Source organism: Phalacrocorax aristotelis, chromosome 2, assembly GCF_949628215.1.
Source record: "Phalacrocorax aristotelis chromosome 2, bGulAri2.1, whole genome shotgun sequence".
Lineage (NCBI taxonomy): Eukaryota > Metazoa > Chordata > Aves > Suliformes > Phalacrocoracidae > Phalacrocorax > Phalacrocorax aristotelis.
The window spans coordinates 153,373,854-153,391,561 of record NC_134277.1 but is presented as its reverse complement, the minus strand read 5'-3'; the positions used below and the strand labels follow the sequence as shown (position 1 = coordinate 153,391,561).

Here is a 17,708-nt window from a genome sequence, read left to right as displayed (position 1 = left end):
GAGCGCCCGGCCCGGTGGTGGGGCGGGCTGGAGGGCGCTGGGCCCCGGGCCGTGCCGCCCGGCTCCCCCGGGGAGTCCCGCCGTGCCGCCCGGTGGTTCTCGGCCTCGCCGGGTTCGCGCTGGAGTGCAGAGCTCCTCATTCACAAGCCCTCAGTCAGATCCAGCCACACTGAATAAACGGCGTTATTTCCTAATGCCGCTGTGCAAAAGGTTATTTACCTTCCGGTTACAGATGTTTCAGGCTTCAAAATTCTGAGGTTGCACCTTTTTTTTTTTAAGATGCCAACCAGGTTGGCCATTCAAAATACTAGCAAACATTTAATGTGTACCTGTGTTACGTTCAGTCTGACTTGGCTGTGTGCAACTACTCAAAAGTAATAGAAAATATTTGATGTAAAAGTTTTGGATAAGCGAGTGTCTAGAAAGGTGCATGTTTATCAGACCGCTTACAGTGCATTTTCTCATGCCTCTTAGTATAACTGCCTTCCCCAGATGGACGATGTGGCATCATCCAGCAGTTCTGTTATTTCTCCCTGTGTGGCTCAGGATGGGGTGTCCTGTGACTGGGATGACTAAGCACTGTTTCAACCAGTGTTATCCCATGTAGGGCTTCTGGCTGTTTATCCTCAACATATACAGCTGCGATTTTAAAGATAACATTTTAAGAAGGTTTTGTACAAGTGTACACATCTGCTCCGGAGGTTGAACCAGCTAGGGCGTTAACACTGTATTCCTTTATTTTTAGATGTGCAATGTTTCTCACTTGTGCTTTTGTGATGACAAGAAATGCCTCAGCCTGAGACACCTGTCTTACCCACCCTAATCTGAGCTCTAGTTGGAGAGCAGTTGGCTCCTCTAAAAACAACTCATCTGCGCTTCCAGCATACCTAATACATAAATAGGTTTGGGACACTTCTAAAATGCAGTAATTGCCACTTAGCGTTGAAATCATGGCTGCTAAAGAAGAAGCAACAGCTTGTATTCTTTCTTGTGCTCTCTCCTCACCCCTATGCCCCTTGTAGCTGGGTGCCTCTTGCACTCTTAAAAAGTGGGAGATGTGGGATTGAATCCCGATTCGGCGAAAGAAGGCGCTGAGCCTGGCCTCCCCTCTTTTCTGAGTGCTTTACCTCATCGGTTATCAGATAAGACTGATACTTCTTATTCCTCATCTAGACCTATTTTAAAGGTGCACCTTGTGTCCCATCCATTTATCTTCAGGGAAGGGCTCCCGGCTCTGGAGGCACATGCCTACAGGTCCTGACTTTGGTGTATTTGGAAGGGAACAGGATTCAGACTTGTGCCTAAGAGATTAGGTGTAGGCAGTTTGTTCTTGGGGTTGCATTCTGGAGACCATATGTCAAATTAACTTCATAGTCTGGCCCTAAATCTCTTGAGACTGCCCTGCAGAGGGAGAAATCTGACTGGGTGGAAAACTGGGTTGATCAGTTTATGATTTGGAACGAGAAAAGTGATTATCCTTATCTTACACAGAGGAAGTACAAATAACACTTGGTCATAAACATTTCTAGTTTTATTCTCCAGCCACACAATCTGTGAGAGCTCCAGCGGCAGTGGATTTCACTGATGATTACGTAGCTTGTGCAGACATTTTTTCTTCCTTGTAGATACCATTAATTTTAATCTCTGCATTCCTTTTGACACTGATTTTCTTGAATTTTAGGGGGGTTTCTCAGTAAAGTCTAAGTTTCACTGCTAGATGTAGATATACAAAATAGCCTTAAAGTAGATGTATGGCAATACTTTTTCCTAAATCCTAATCATTTAAATGAAAGTAGCTGTTTAAATTATTATTACTAGTAGGATTTGGTTCAATGCCATGTGGAATTCTTCATATACTGATTCATATACTCTTTGAATCTTTAAAAATCTGCATACTTCAAGAGATTAGTATCAGGATTGCATTTTTAAGTTTCCATGGCAAAAGAACATGCTTCTATTGGACTCCTTTTTTATACTGTTTTGTCCTGTTTTTTGGGCATCAAAAAGGACTGTCGTGGTTTAACCCCAGCCATCACACAGCTGCTTGCTCACTACCCCCCTGCCCTGGTGGGATGGTGGAGAGAATCAGAAGGGCAAAAGTAAGAAAACTCATGGGTTGAGATAAGAACAGTTAAAAAATTGAAATAAAGTAGTATTAATAATAGTAATAATAATAATAGAATATACAAAGCAAGTGTTGCATGATACAATTTCTCACCACCCGCTGACCGATGCCCAGCCAGCCCCTGAGCAGTGGTCACTGCCTCTCCAGCCAGCTCCCGCCAACTTACATCCTGAACATGACATCATACGGTATGGAATATCCCTTTGGCCAGTTTGGGTCAGCTGTCCCGGCTGTGCTCCCTCTGCTCCCAGCTTCTTGTGCACCTGGCAGAGCGTGGGAAGCTGAAAAGTCCTTGACTTAGTGTAAGCACTACTTAGTGACAACTAAAACATCAGTGTGTTATCAACATTATTCTCATATGAAATCCAAAACACAGCACTATACCAGCTACTAGGAAGAGAATTAACTCTATCCCAGCTGAAACCAGGACACATTTTTATGTAAATAATTGCATCCTGGCATGCTACACAGTAAACGAACAATGGTACTTCAAGTCCACCAGAGTCAACAAGTAGAAGTATATTGATTCACTGTACATAGCAAGGTCTGTCTATACAACTGAAATGGCTGATACCTTCTCTTAAATAGCTGTTATATAAAGTTCAAATTTTTTCCCCTTTGTGTTCTTATGCTTATGACAGCCTAACAAAGTTGGCATTGTCACACAACTGCATGACAGTTGCTATCATTTTTAGATGATAAAAATTATTGATGATTTAAATTCCAAGTATAGTGATGTAATATGTGCATACCGTTAATATATATTGAAATTAAAATATCTGGTTCTGAATGTTGTAATTCTCCCCTTCCCGCAACTGGCCAATCATTAGAAAAATGCATTAAATTATGCAAATCTGTAGTCAGCTACTGGCCGTCACATATAAAATGTAGGGATTAGAAGAGATAAATTACTATTTTGAAAAAATACAGACATACATGATGCTGGATATGAAAATTACTTATACAGCACTCCTATGTAGCAAGATTCAGACTACCTTTTGTTATGTATGGCATAACACTTCTGGAAGAGCTGAATATTTTTAAGGATACTAGAATAATAGGGGAAAGTAATGTCAGTATAAGAATTCATGGTCCTCAACACCTTATCTGAGTGCGTTCTCAGAAGCCCCTCTGGAAGTAGATGCAACTCCTAATCTCATGGCTCATGTTGCAGTGTGCACAAGGCTGGTCTGCCAAAATGGCCAAAGTGGTGCAAAGTTTAAAAACAATAAATGACAGTAACCTTTTTCTCTGCCTATGTGGCTCTGTTTACCCACAGATGCAGATCTGCACAAACAGATCTCCCTAAGCCAGAGCGGAGCTGGGCAAGGATTTTCTGGTAGTATCAGGATCTGCTTCTTTCTTCCAGTTACTTTCCTAATCTGGAGGAGGTTGCACGCAAAAACCCTCTGAGTTTCTTTTAGATTTGCAAAGCCGCTCTTTCTTAAGAATGAATGTAGACTCTGCAGGTCTTATGAGGAGTGGCTGAGGGAACTGGGGTTGTTTAGCCTGGAGAAAAGGAGGCTGAGGGGAGACCTTATCGCTCTCTAAAAGGAGAGTTTGGGATGCAAAAGAGGGAGGTTATGGAATAAAGATAGATATCCTTGCTTGTCCTCCCCATTTGTACTAATTACATATAACACATTAACTTCTGAGGATTCAGGTTGTGGTACCTCCCAACACACAAGGATCTGATTCGTATCTTAGAGATGCCACACTGCATGTTCTTTTATCAGTCCCTCTCTACAACGACCTGAAAGGACGTTGTAGCGAGGTGGGTGTTGGTCTGTTCTCCCAAGTAACAAGCGATACGACAAGAGGAAATGGCCTCAAGCTGCGTCAGGGGAGGTTTAGATCAGATATTAGGAAAAATGTCTTTAGTGAAAGAGTGGTCAGGCACTGGAACAGGCTGCCCGGAGAGGTGGTGGAGTCGCCATCCCTGGAGGTGTTCAAAAGATGTGTACACGTGGCACTTCAGGGCACGATTTAGAAGGCATCATGGTGTTGGGTTGACGGTTGGACTTGATGATCCTAGAGGTCTTTTCCAACCTCATTGATTCTATGATTAATCCCATAGTTATATATCAAAAATAGAAAGCCTGAAGTTGATTGTATGAAACACACACTGTTTTGTTTATGGATGAATTAATTTAACATGCTCCTGGAAATTGCATGCAGGATTCTGATCTCATACTGGTGCAAACTCAGAAGTCATTCCCCTTTAACCGGTGAAATTAAATAGGCATAAAACTGGTTTGCATAAGATGAATGATAAGGAAACCCTTCAGTGCCATTTGTATAGTGTATTTCCTCAGTGGTAACAGAACTTGTGTAATGGTTGGACCAGTGCATATTATGGATTAGCATTCAAATACCACCACATCGTTGAGGTTTCTTGGGAGGCAGTGTGACAGTTTTTATTTTGGTAGGTAGGGCCAGGCTTTTGATTGCATGCTACCCCTTTTTGCATCATGAAACTAAGGCAAAAATAACTGTTGAAATCACTCGTTTGAGTGATTGGATTGAGTGATTGAGAGCTTGGGATGCCTGCTCTTGGGAAAGAGATGAAGATAAATGTGCCACCTCTTTGGTCCACCTGTCCCAGGGATGGCTGGTTACCAAATCAGTCCACAGAGCAGCTTAAAGCGGTCTCAGAGCTGCTCTAAGGGGTGATTTCTGGCTGGTGTGTAAGCCTGCAGTGATACTCTGGATATGGCCTCTTCCTGCAGAGGTGTCTTCTGTGCCCAGAGGTGTGAGAGGAAAGGCGTTGACCTGGCTACTTTGGCTCTCCGTGGTCCCAGGATGCCTTTTCAAGCAGAGAATCCTTAGCTGGCTGGTTAAGGGAGTTTGGGCGTCCTTTCATACAGGCACCACACAGCCAAGAGGCTGGCACTGAGCCGGAGACCCTCCTTGGCGGAGTAGACTGGTGTTACTGAGACCAGAATGAGGACTCTGACCTGTTTGGGTAACATTATTTCCATGTCCCTAAGGATGCCAACACGTAATTTGTTTGACTTGGTGGCACTGCAGTTCTCTAGCAGTGTGGTATAACGTGGAGTCAAAGGGCCAATTCTCTTTTCATTTACACTGAGAAATTCCTCTTAGATGCAAAATTTCATCATAGCAGAGAGGAGGATCCTGAACTCACATGGTATGGGAGGCTGGGTGGGTAGGGAGGGACATGACAGAGAAGAGCAAAGTTACCAAGTGGGAAAATGTTGCAAAAAGTCCATATGTTGCTCTTGGCATAGGTGACCCAGCAGGGAAAATGGTTTTCGTGGATCATCCCCAGCAGGGAGTGTGAAAGTCTTGGAAGTACAGGCTGGAGCGTAATATTCTTGTAGATGAGGAATAAGTAAGTGGCACTGATTGTTTAAGACAGAATTGCCCAGGGAAACTGGTGGACAGACTGCACAGTAGCAATACTTACTGATTTTTCTGCCCTGTCCCCCACCTGCTCCATGGTGTAAAAGAGGAGCAGTTCAGCTGGTTGCAGAGGAACCTAATTCAGCAGCACAGGAGGCAGGAGGCAGACAGGCAGGAGGACATGCCGTCTAAGTGCTGCCAATGCAGGATGCAGCACACTGCTGTGCCATGAGGGTTCTTCTTACTTTGTCATCAGTCAGGGCTTGACATGCTAACTTGAATCATAACACGTTGACCTCCGATCTTCTCTCTTACTGGTCAGGAGTATGTATCTAGTGTTTTGATAAACTATCAGTGCTGACAGGGAGTCACTTTTTTCCCTCAGTTGCAGTTTGTTTGTTTTTTGGGGACTGTTTGTTTTATTGAGTGAATTCCTGGCTAAAAATCCAATAGAAGGCAAAGAATGATTAAGCAAATGACAACGGTGGCTTCATTTTGTTGATGAATGAATTCAGGAAGAAGAAGCAGGGAGACATTAAAAAATGCTTGTATAAAAAAGCTCTGTAATGTTTTGAAATAGCATAAAAACACTGCTGTAAAAGGAGTGAGCCTACAGATTTCGAAGCACTCTGAGTTTATAAAGTTGTAAATAAAAAGGATTTATCTTAGTGCTAGAATGTGTACACATAATTAGGTCTTATTTGATGACTATTCGTAGGATGGTAAAAAGGTATTTGAACATAAGTACAGGCATCATAAAGTGAATCATAAGTAGCCTTTATATTTGTAATTAGTTTCAGTTTGCTTAAAATAGGAGGGTCTTGTTCTACTGGCATCAGTTGCTACGTACAGTAACTACTGGAGTTATAAGGCTGAGAGGGAGCTCTTCAACAACGGAATCACTGGCAGACCTGTAATCCTTTTACTGACTATGTTTCATCTCAAAACTCTCTTTGACCCTGGCCTCCAAGAAGCCTGTACCTCTGGTGCTTACGAACTTTCTCATGGTAGTTCAAGCTCCATGTAAGCCAGTGTAACTGAGCTGCTGCCAAATGAAGTGATCCTGTTCCCCAAGCCGTGGTTTCCCTCTGCCTCCTTTGCATCAGAGCTAGTGAAAGTGGGGCTCCAGAGTAGGTCAGACCAAGGCAAAACTGTTCCTTTTTTCTCTTTGATGGATTAGGCTTGTGCTGAAATTAGTTAATTTTCAGTACTAACAGATCAGTTCAAAAATAAACACAAAACTTATGAGCTGGATAAACTGCCATGTTCCATCTTCTTTATGGAATGTACAGAACATGCACTTTGTTTCTTTTTTAAGATGATATATGGAAAACCATTTTTATTATTTTTCTTTTAGACAAGAAGTGCTGATGCAGCCTTTAGAAGCCTTCATGTGGTCTGAGTCATATACAATATTCTTATGTATAGGTGATTTTAGGGAAATTAGTATTTTATTGAGGCAAATTTACAGTGGTTTACATCCTGGCAGACTCAAAGGGTCTCAAGAGATATGAATAGGTCACAATATTTCAGCATTTGTCTCTATTTTTTGTTACTTAGAGTAAGCACAAATACATGTTCTGTAACCTTGAACTTCAGATTATGAGCTTGCATGTCCACTGCAATGATAAACTCCCATAGGGCACTCAGGTGTTTGCAGGACCTGGATGCCCCTTACAGACCACAGTCCCTATTTCCACGCACAGTTTTCTGATGTCAGATTGAGAAATGAGGCCCACTGATGTGCTTACATCCTCTGAAAACCAGCCCTGATACTGATGGCAAGTTCCAAATAGTAACTGTTTCTGATTCAAGAAGTGCTGAAGCAACATCAGAAGTTAGTAGAACATGTGAGAACAATATCTTTATTTCAAAAGACCATGAGTCTGGGAAAATCCGTGGTTATTCCCACCTGTATAAGGGGTTCCCATTCTGGGGAAGAGGCTGGAGGAGTCTCAGCTGCAAATGCAATAAACAGACAAGTATTTATAAACAGGGAATTACTGTGAATATATTTCTTCAGGCCTGTCTCAGCTACTCAATTCCCGCTGAACCCAGCCTCAGGTGCTTTCACAATGTTTGGTAAGTTTAAGCATTTAATCAAGTAGGTTTTGATTCATAGGAAAGCAGACAGGCTTGAGTTTTTTTCCTTTCTTTCATAAATCCTAAACCAGTTAAACTGCATTCCTGTTAGCCTGGCATCCTTCGTGAAGAAATAAGTATTACACACAGTATGTATGCAGTTTCTGGATAGAGAACAATCTGTGATTCTACCAGTATCCTTTGACTTATGAATCATTAAGGAAGGTGAAATGGTTCATGCTGTCCTCGCGCTGAGGCACTCTGCTCAGATGTGGTTTAGACTATGAAAAATAAGTTAAAGTCCAACTATCTCACTTTCCCTTTATGATTTTCAATGTGACAACCACAGAATTTACTCACACAGATAATGTTAATGAATATTTTAATTCACTCACAGCTAATTGTTTCCTGTGTTCATTAGTGTCTTTGTGCTTTGTTTCCTGATATCTTTCCACTTCTTGTACATGCTCCTCTTATGTAGAGAGTGTTTTCATCCTCTACAGTAAATAACTCCTCACAGTGGACTTGCATGTTGTTCTCAGAGATGCTGGATGAGGGGAGGGAAAGGGACAATGCATTAGCTACTGGCAAAATTTTGTAGTTTATTTACTAGGCAGTAATTAAAAAATAAAACCAAATGAACTTAGAGCAGCAGCCTCCCTGCACCTTTAAACAAAACTATTCTTCTATTCTGGAATCTGATTCAGGATGGGACCTTACGTTCACACATCCTTTGGAGTGTTTTCAGTATGTAGCAGTGCATTTCAAATACGTGCCTCACCATTTTCTGCCTACTAGTAATTTTGTGGAGCTATTTAAGTAGCTTAAATTTTAAGCCACAGGTATTTGGAAGAATGAATCAGTGGTCAAAAAACACAGCTCATTAATTTTACATAATAGCAAAAGAATAAATAGGTCAGTATTCTGTGAATTATTTTACTAATAAGATCATCTAATTGCTGTGTAGTTAGCATTTAAATGGTACTTTGAAGATGTAATTTGTCGTACAGGACTAATGTTGTGTTCATACGCTTCTACATCTAGCTATACTCTGAAAGAACTAATTAACCTTGTATGATGTCCTTTTGGGTTTCTGGTAAATGGTGAAAGAAACCAGGGTGGGATTCAGCTGACCAAGCATCTATGTGTGTCTCTGAGCTACCTGGCTAGATCGCTCACTACAAACAGGAAAGAAATAGCCACATTTGAGGAACAATTCATGTATCTGAAAAGAAATCATATGAATCATTTGTGTCTGCTTCTTGACTGCAAAGGAAGTTTAAGGTGGCCAGGCCTGATGTGGATATTTACTTTGCAGATAACTAGAGTTAGGTGAGAGGAATTCCTGGGCCAGACTAGTTCAGTGTTTTCTGCAGTGATCTGGAAGTAAATATAAAGGCTGCTTAAAAGGAGTCAAATAACAGTCTGGGCTGGTTGATTGAAGGGACTGGCAATGTAACTTGAAGAGACTGTATATGCCATATATGTATGCACTTAGTTCCAAGAATGTTTGATATGGTGAATGAAAAATCTCATTACGCTCTTTTTCTTTGTCCTCCAAGTCTGTGTTTTTCTTTCTGCCAAAGCCTAGAAGGATCAGTTCCTAGAGCAAACCTATCCAGTCTTGAAGCTGTATCAGCCTGCCCTAGCTTCTTTCCAGAAACTCTTGAGCTTCTCAGCCTCTTGTGCTGGTCAGTAGTATGGGTGGTATTTCTGAAGTCACAGTCTCATGTGGTTTGTGGTAAGGTGAACACAAAGCAAATATAAGACCTTCCTTCCTTTTTGTATCTGTGGCAGACACAAAGCCCTCTCCAGCCTCCTCCACACTAAACTAATTGTCTTCTGCCAAGAGTCCTTCCAGCCCCACAGAAGCAGTCGTTCAGGGCATCAGTGGAGTCCACATCTACCCCCAATTTGGGTGCCCAATACCGAATGGCACACTTTACCTTGAACCTAAACAACCCTTTTCATTCCAGGGTCATCTTTGCATGTCCCAGTCTGGCTCTTCTTTAGAAATTTGTTATTTTCAGCTTTTTGCTAACCTTATTGGCAAAAAAATGAGAACATCTCTCTCAGTGTAGGATTATGTTGCGTTCCTGCAAGGCTTTCTCCAGTTCCTTCCCCCAGAATTGTTCTTCAGGATTGACCAATACAGGGCTGTCCTTCTGAGGGGCTCTCTTCAACCTTTTCCAAATCTCTCCTCTACTTTCCATTTATTGCTGACCAATGCAAGTAGATGGCTCTCATTTCCAGGTTTCTAGTAAGCCTCACCTCCATTGGTGAGGCTAATATCCTTCAGAGAAGATGGCCTATCTGCAATGACCAAATGGGGATGAATATCACAGAATCATAGAACCATTAAGATTGGAAAAGACCTCTAGGATCATCAAGTCCAACCGTCAACCCAACACCATGACGCCTTCTAAATCGTGCCCTGAAGTGCCACGTGTACACATCTTTTGAACACCTCCAGGGATGGCGACTCCACCACCTCTCCGGGCAGCCTGTTCCAGTGCCTGACCACTCTTTCACTAAAGACATTTTTCCTAATATCTGATCTAAACCTCCCCTGACGCAGCTTGAGGCCATTTCCTCTTGTCGTATCGCTTGTTACTTGGGAGAACAGACCAACACCCACCTCGCTACAACGTCCTTTCAGGTCGTTGTAGAGAGGGACTGATGAAAGAACATGCAGTGTGGCATCTCTAAGATACGAATCAGATCCTTGTGTGTTGGGAGGTACCACAACCTGAATCCTCAGAAGTTAATGTGTTATATGTAATTAGTACAAATGGGGAGGACAAGCAAGGATATCTATCTTTATTCCATAACCTCCCTCCTTTGCATCCCAAACTCTCATGGCTACTTGGAGAGTTTCAATGTAAAGTTCTTCTGCTATATTGTTGTTGTTATTATTATTATTATCTTATAGTGAGAGAGTCTTTTAGTGTCATGGCATGCACTGTCACTACCATCTGTCACATACTGTCCTGTCCAAGGAGAAAACAGCGTACTGCAGTCATTCCTTGTTTAAACTTTAATTGGTCCACTGGTATGTGCCTACACTGACAAATGTTCATATCTGAGAAAGTAGGAATGGAAGAAGTGTGCCTTTCAGAACGAAAGGCTTGTAATTGTCCGTGGTGTTGCAGAAAATGTATTTCTACTGCTTCAGGTCCTGAGAAAGCTCTCTCTTGCATATATGGACTTACAGAAAGCTCTGGGGTTCCTGAGCTATTGAACTGAAATTTCTTTTTGAATCCACTGACAACCTTTTAGATTTCCTCTGTCAAGCTTTAAAGCATTTTCAAGACCTAGATTACTGGTGCACAGTGGGAAATAAATTCCTCAGTTCACATGATAATCATCCACCAACTCTGTATTCACATTTTTCTGCAGAGTTTTGCTTAATCTTCTACTGACTGACTGATCATCATTGTTGCTCCTTCTACTGGGGTAGAGTGCCCCACGTGCTCAGGGAATGTTGTGGGGCAACTGATAGAAAGACTTCTATTGTATGGAGCTGGGAAAATTAGTGTCTCTTGCTAGACAATTCACTGCTCAGAGGTTCATAAGATAGCAAAGGCTTGAAACATCTAGTAAGGGGCAAAAATGAAGAGGAGATTCAGGACTGAAATCTGTTTCCAAAAAGACATTACTTATATTTGTCGTACGCTTAATGATTGAATGATGCCTGGAACAATATGACCGAAGTAATAATTCGCATCTGGCTACTTTTAAAAATTTATGCCTGTTTTGTAAAACACATAAGCAAAGACAAATGTGGCTCTCATCTGGGTGGAAAGGGAAGATACATAATGAACTTGCATCGTATGAGAAGGTCATGGCTCTGCAGATGTGCCCATGCTGTACTGCATCATACTGACAGGCAGCTACAGCCCCTTTACTGCCCCAACATCTGTAGATCTGCACTTGATTAGGCGCAGGACTTCTGTGGGATTTAAGCATAGGTATAGCACTGAGGGAACACTTAGCGATTCAGAACACAGGAATGCACATGATCACACACACTTCTCAGCCACAGAGATTTTTGTGTAGTTAGCGACTGGGCTTCGGTAGGCTGCTGCCTGCAAAACAGGGTGGTGCAAGTTCCTGGTCCCACCCACCTAATGAAAATCAAGTGAAACTTTTCCTCCCAGTGTTGAGACATGGACACGGAGAAACCTTTCCAGGCCAGGAGCAGGTGGGGCCCCAGGGCTGCAGTTGCATGCGCTGCATGCATCAGGTAGGCAGAGAATTCTTCTACCATTCGCTGTTCCCCCTTACCACACAGTGTAAAAGCAACCCAGATTGAGGTCCTGCTTTGATCTTGCTCATTCTTCCTTAAACATGTTGAGCAGGTTACGTACAACTTTAATAAATAAGAAAAGAGAGAAGGAAAAAAAGAAATGGCAATTCATGACTTTTGTACTGTGCAAACATATTCAAGCAAGGCAATCTAGAGCAATGCTTTCCAAATAACCATACGTTAATCCCTCTCTCTCTGTGACGCATTTACTATTTTTATCATCGTACACAGTGTAAAATTACATCTCTTAATAACCATTTCAGCCATTTGAACTACACCTACAATGTACTGTTTAAGAGTGCATGTGAAACTAAATAGAGTTGCCTGTATATTCTTGTGGCTGTGGTCAAGAATGCAGCACTCCATTGCTCTAGGTGCTAATTTAAATTTTTTTTTAAAGTGATTGAACAGATTAAAGGCAGTAAAAGAAATGGATCTGCTTAATGCCCATGTGAGATTGTTAAAAAAGTTTGAGTAAAATATATTCGTAATAGGAAATACTGATTCTGTGCTCATTTTGTTATAATTAATCTTAAAACCGTTATATTTATCATGGGTATCTCTATCTTATGTGCATTCTGGACCTGGGGAGAGCAGGAGTGATGTTTGCACTGAGTGAGATGACAATCTTCAGAATGTAGGAGGTCATAAAATCCTGGGTCTCCAAGAGCAGGAAGAACACTGTAGTATTCTGCTATGAAGCAGCAAGATTTTAGGCAGCTGTCTTACGTTCACCGTTCACTGTACATCTACAAGCGGATGTGTCAGTAGGCTGGTGTGGCTAAAGAGGGAGCTTGATTGAGCTCTAATGCAAAGAGGCAGTATAGAGGAGATGGAAGCAGGGACAGGCTACAGTAGAAGTATCTAGAAACATCACCTGAGCGTGTAGGGGTAGCCCCAGGAAATTCAAAGCTTAAATACAGTAGAGACTTGCATGGGAAGTGTAACAAGAAGAGCTTCCATTAGTATCTTAGTATAAAAAGACTGTGCAAGGAAAATGTGGGACCATTGCTGAATGGAGGAGGTGATGTAGTGTCAGGAGACATAGAAAAAAGCTGAGGTATCCAATGGTTTCTTTGCCCTCTTTACCAACAAGATATCCCACTCCTCTGTGCTTAGTGCAAGGGTTCAAAGAGAACTACCTGCAGTAGCTGAGGGTTGAGAGAGGGATTACTTGAGAGAGCTTGACTGGAAAGCTCCAGACAGACCACATCCAAGGTGCTTAAGAACTGCTTAATGTCTCTGCAAGGCCACTCTGTCACCTTTGAAAGGTTATGACATCATGGAAGTTTCCTAATGACTGGAAATAGGTGAACGTTGCAGCCTTCAAAAAGGCCAGAAAGGCAATCTAGGGAACTATAAGCTGATCGACATCACTTTGGTCCCCGTGGAACTTAATGGTGCAAGTCCTCTTGGAACACATTTCTGGGCATGTGAAGGAGGAGAAGCTGATTGGGAACGATCAGCATGTATCTATCATTGGTAAATCATGCCTAACCAGCCTGATCGTGTTCTGTGATAAAATGACTGGATTTGCGCATGGGGGAAGAGCAGTGGATGTCACTTATCCCAACTTTAGCAAGGCTTTTGACACTGTCTCCAACAGCATTCTTGCATCTGAGATAGGATGTTATGGTCTGGATGGGTGGACAACCAGCTGAGTAAGAATCAATTGGATGATTTGCCTCTGAGTAGAGTGGTTAATGGGTTGTACTCTACCCAGAGGACAAATAAAGTGCTGTAGGGGCTTATATACTGGGACTGTCCAGTTTAGCACCTTTATCAGTTACCTGGAGGAGGTGATGCAGTCCACTTTCATCAGGTTTGCAGATGACACCAAATTGGAGTGAACAGTGGATACGCTGGTGGGCAGGGCTGCCATACAGAGGGACCTAGGCAGGCTGGAGGAATGGGCCAACAGGAACCTTATGAAATTCATCAAGGACAAATGCAGAGTTTCCTTCCTCTGGGAATGCCAGGTCCTTGCAGTGATACAGGCTGGGGCTGACTGGCTTTACTGTGAAGGCCCTGGGGAGTCCTGGCAGACAGCACTCTGCCTGTGCGTCATGTGTGCCCTGGCAGCAAAGAAGGCTAACAGCATCCTGAGTGTGCTAGAGGGAGCACAGCCAGGAGCTTGAGGGAAGGGATTATCCTCCCGCTCAGCACCTGTTAGACCACATCTAGACACTGTGTCCTTTTGAGCACCCTAGTAGAGGAAAGGCATTGAAAAATTGGAGCCAAGTTCAGCTGAGGGCCCCCAAGAGGGTTGGAGCTGGAGCCACGTGAGGAGGAACTAAGGGAACCTGATTTGTTCAGCCTTGAGAAGAAGTAGCTTCAGGTGGACCTCATAGCAGTCTGCCAGGACCTATGAGGGGGTCTTCAAGAAGACGAAGCCAGGCTCTTCACAGCGGTGAAGACTAATAATAAATGGGTGTGATAAATGGGTGGACAAGAAACAGCAGGCATAAATTGAAAGAAGTGTTCAGACTGGGAATAATGGAAAGAAAAACATGGGGAAAACATAATATTGGGATTGGGTAAAATGGTTTACGTGCCGAGCTCTAACAGACCATAAATCCTGACTAGTCAGACACCGTTTCCTGTGCTCCTGGCTCCATCCACTTCATCTAGAAACCTAAGGTACTTTACCCACCACAGTGAATTTCCGTTGGCTAGCAGTGAAACCTGTGATATACCCCAAAATCTTAATTATAACAAGAATATTTTTTCTGCAAAACACAGCTATAATATTTGAGTTAGTGCAGACTCAAGCTTGTGTCTGCATGTCATGGTGCAGATCTGTGTGGGCCCACCTGCCAGGTTTCCTGTGTGGGATAGCCTTTTTTATGTGGTTTGGCCTATGATAGGCTTCTTGGCAAAATTTATTAACTGGGACCTAGTGCTGCAGGAACGGGTTGCACAAGCACCTGATCATACCTATGCCTGGCTAGCTTGAACTTCTGTGCTGTGCTCCTCTACTGTCCCTCTTTTGTAGTTAGCAAAGGAGCAGCCACCCCAGGTCTGCTTGTTTCAACTGGTATAGCCTTGCCCAATGTTACATGAATACATAGTGGGTAGAAGGGTTGGTTTTGTTTATTTTGCCTATTTAAGAAAGGATAAAGTTGGAGTGGTAGGAGAGGAGGATGGAGGAACTGGGCAGTTCCAGCCTTTCCACTGCAGAAACCCAACACAAGTTCCTCACTTGCTTCCCTCAGCCATGCAGCCAGAGACTGCAACAGTCATTCCTTCCCATACATGGAGCATGCTCCAGGATTACTTACAGCTCACGGTCTCCTAAAAAAGACCAGAGTTTCAATTTAGACAGGTATTTCCTGATTTTGTACGTGAAGGAGAGTACCTGGTCCAGTCTCAGGCAGAGCTTGATCCTGTAACCAAGTATTGCTCCTCTTTCACCTCCTCCCAGCTCAGAATTTCTTCCTAGAGCACAGGAAAAATGGCCTGTTCCTGATGATTGTTGCATCAAGGACACCTCTGGATTTTGTCAGCCAGTGGTCTCAGTATGGCCAGAGGGTTCCAGAATTTGGACCCCCAGTCTGGCAAGCATGTTTTGGTGACTTTTTGGGTCAGAAGTAAAGGTGAGGTGTGGTTAGGGTATCAGTGTGATTGTGCCTTCCCATGGGGATGTTACTATGCCACTTCCGCATGACTAGCAAGAACTGACCTGCTGTGTGTGAGGCTAGCAGCCCTGGGCTTGAACTTCTAAAAGGCATTACTTTTCCTCAAGAAACTTTGTAGACTCATAGAATCTCTTGCTCCCCAGTCTGTATGTACAGCCAGGATTGCCATGTCCCAGGTGCAAAATCTGGCACTTGCCCTTGCCCTTGTTCAACTTCATACAGTTAGCTTTGCCTTGGTTTAGTCATTAATTCTTTATCATTACCCATTAAGGATTCTAAAACCAAAGTGTTTAGCTTAATGAGTTTATTACTATAGATCCTAAAAAGTGTAGTTCTGCTTAATTTTGGGGATATCAGTTCCCAGGAAGGGAACAATTCAGGATGAGTTATGTCATGCTAAATGAACCTGTTTGCTCAAATACTCTCATAGCATAGTAGGGGTGCAATGAAAAGAAATGTAGTCCAACTGCTTCATTCATGGGTCTGAATAGTTCCCTGGAGGGTGTGTAGCAGCACAGATAATTTACTGCTGGTAGTAACAGGTGGTTTTCTGGAGGAACAAGTGGCAGAGAAGCTGGATTACAAGGGTGGTTCTGAGTCAGAGAGTCTCCTAGGATGCTCTTGTGTTGGTCATTGCTCAGAGATGAGCTTGGAGTCAAACTATCAACCAGCTAAATGCTTTGGAGGATTTTCCTGTTGAGGGTGAGGTTGAAGAAGCATGACTTGTCTAGTTGCCTTTGCAGTGCTGTACACAGCAATAGATAGAAGGGAGACTTGGAGCTGGCCCTCTGTGTTACTAGCTGATGGCATGTCCAGTTCTTCATATACTCAGAGGAGGACATGTGCAGGCAGTGCTGAGTGACCTGCGGGGTACATTGCTGCACAGTGCCTAGTGCATATCCGGCAATGTAATTGCACAGCCAAATGAAGGAGAGTATAACAACTTCTAATCTAAGTTTGAAGCTGGCCCTGCTTTGCATGGAAGATCCAACCAGATGACCTCCAGAGATCCATCCCAACTTAAATTACTGTATGATTCTAAGAAAAGAAGGATTTTTTTTTTTCATGAGAAACTGCTGTTCTCCTAGCTCTAAAATTACTGGGACTTACTGTGCAGGTCAAAGATGACTGAAGTCCAAGTCCATCAGTAATTAATATGCCAGTGAGTTTACTATTTCTGGCATTAGTGAAATCATATTCACCTCTGCGTGCTCTAAATTTGTCCTTAAATTACCCATAGAAATGCCCACCCTGCACTGCACATAGAAATGAAATGAAAGTTCACAACTGGCTGGATGCCCCCTGCAGACCTGTTCTGACTTTATGGTCACTGACATTTTAACAGTAGTTGCTCTTGCTTAACCCAGTGAGGTGAAGGCTGGATTGAGCCCTATCCCTGGTTGTCTGCTCTCCCTGCACTGGATGAATGAAGAGGGGTTATCGAATTTACAGCAGGTGCCAGGCACATTCTGCAGCACTTTTATTTCCTCTTCTTGAGGAATTCACAGACGAAGTAGATGGTAACTTGGCACTCAGAGTCATTCCACTCTCCTGTGCTGAGCATTTCCACACAGTCCTCACGTCCAGCTGGGTCGTGAGGCTCCCCTTCCTTCCAGTTACTGTAGTTCTGCAGTGGGCTGTTGTCTGCATACAGAAACTGTCCTTCTTTTTCCATGTCGTTCAGCCCAATGAAGGCTCGGAAGAGGCCACTGTTGGAGATGTAGTCAGCAATCAGGGCATTGGTTGCCTCATCTTTAGGCATGGCCAGTGTTCCTCCTCTGTCCCTGCAGTGGATCAAGGCTTGTCTGTAATTCTTCTCTTCTTTCACGATGTAATAGAATTTCTCATCTGTCTCCCTGATACCTGCTATAACTTTAAAGGGGAAAAAAAAATAGCTTAGTGGCATCTTAACAGATATTGAAGGTCCTTCTGTTCCAATATGACAACAACATGATTTTTACATTGGAATTAATAAAAGGGAGAGGGGAGAAGTATTCCTGTGACTGAATTTGTGATGAATGATGAGGACATGATCAGAGACTGATGCTACTAATGGGACTGACAAGCACCTTGCACACAATAGGACAAGAACTATTCAGTCCTGATTGGCGTGTGCCCTGTGTGACACTTAAGTTTTACTTTATGGATATCTAGTACTGCTCAAATTAAGGCATGATAAATGGTCAAA

General features: G+C 42.9%; 2 protein-coding genes across 12 annotated transcripts in view; one reads left to right on the top strand and one right to left on the bottom strand.

The window, feature by feature from the left end:
• TNFRSF11B (TNF receptor superfamily member 11b) overlaps positions 1–17,708 on the top strand; it is a 102,433-nt gene that overhangs the window by 657 nt on the left and 84,068 nt on the right. For 7 of the 9 annotated variants that reach the window (XM_075085662.1, XM_075085661.1, XM_075085660.1 and 4 more), the window contains exon 1: positions 11,713–11,819. The exons of the other annotated variants lie outside the window; for them this stretch is intronic. The gene's annotated coding sequence lies outside the window, so the exon portion shown is untranslated. Of the gene's footprint in view, positions 1–11,712; positions 11,820–17,708 lie in introns of those variants that run through there. 9 annotated transcript variants of the gene reach the window in all.
• The window catches only part of COLEC10 (collectin subfamily member 10), a 31,230-nt gene continuing 20,851 nt past the window's right edge, over positions 7,330–17,708 (bottom strand). The window contains exons 6-8 of one of the 3 annotated variants that reach the window (XR_012659297.1): positions 8,643–17,392; positions 7,969–8,120; positions 7,330–7,450 (exon numbers count right to left, since the gene is read on the bottom strand). Coding sequence is in view for 1 of the 3 variants with exons in the window: in XM_075085664.1 (XP_074941765.1) it covers positions 17,001–17,392 (392 nt within the window). In the remaining 2 variants the exon portion in view is untranslated. Of the gene's footprint in view, positions 17,393–17,708 lie in introns of all 3 variants that reach the window. The other 2 variants (XR_012659296.1, XM_075085664.1) reach the window with 2 other exon arrangements.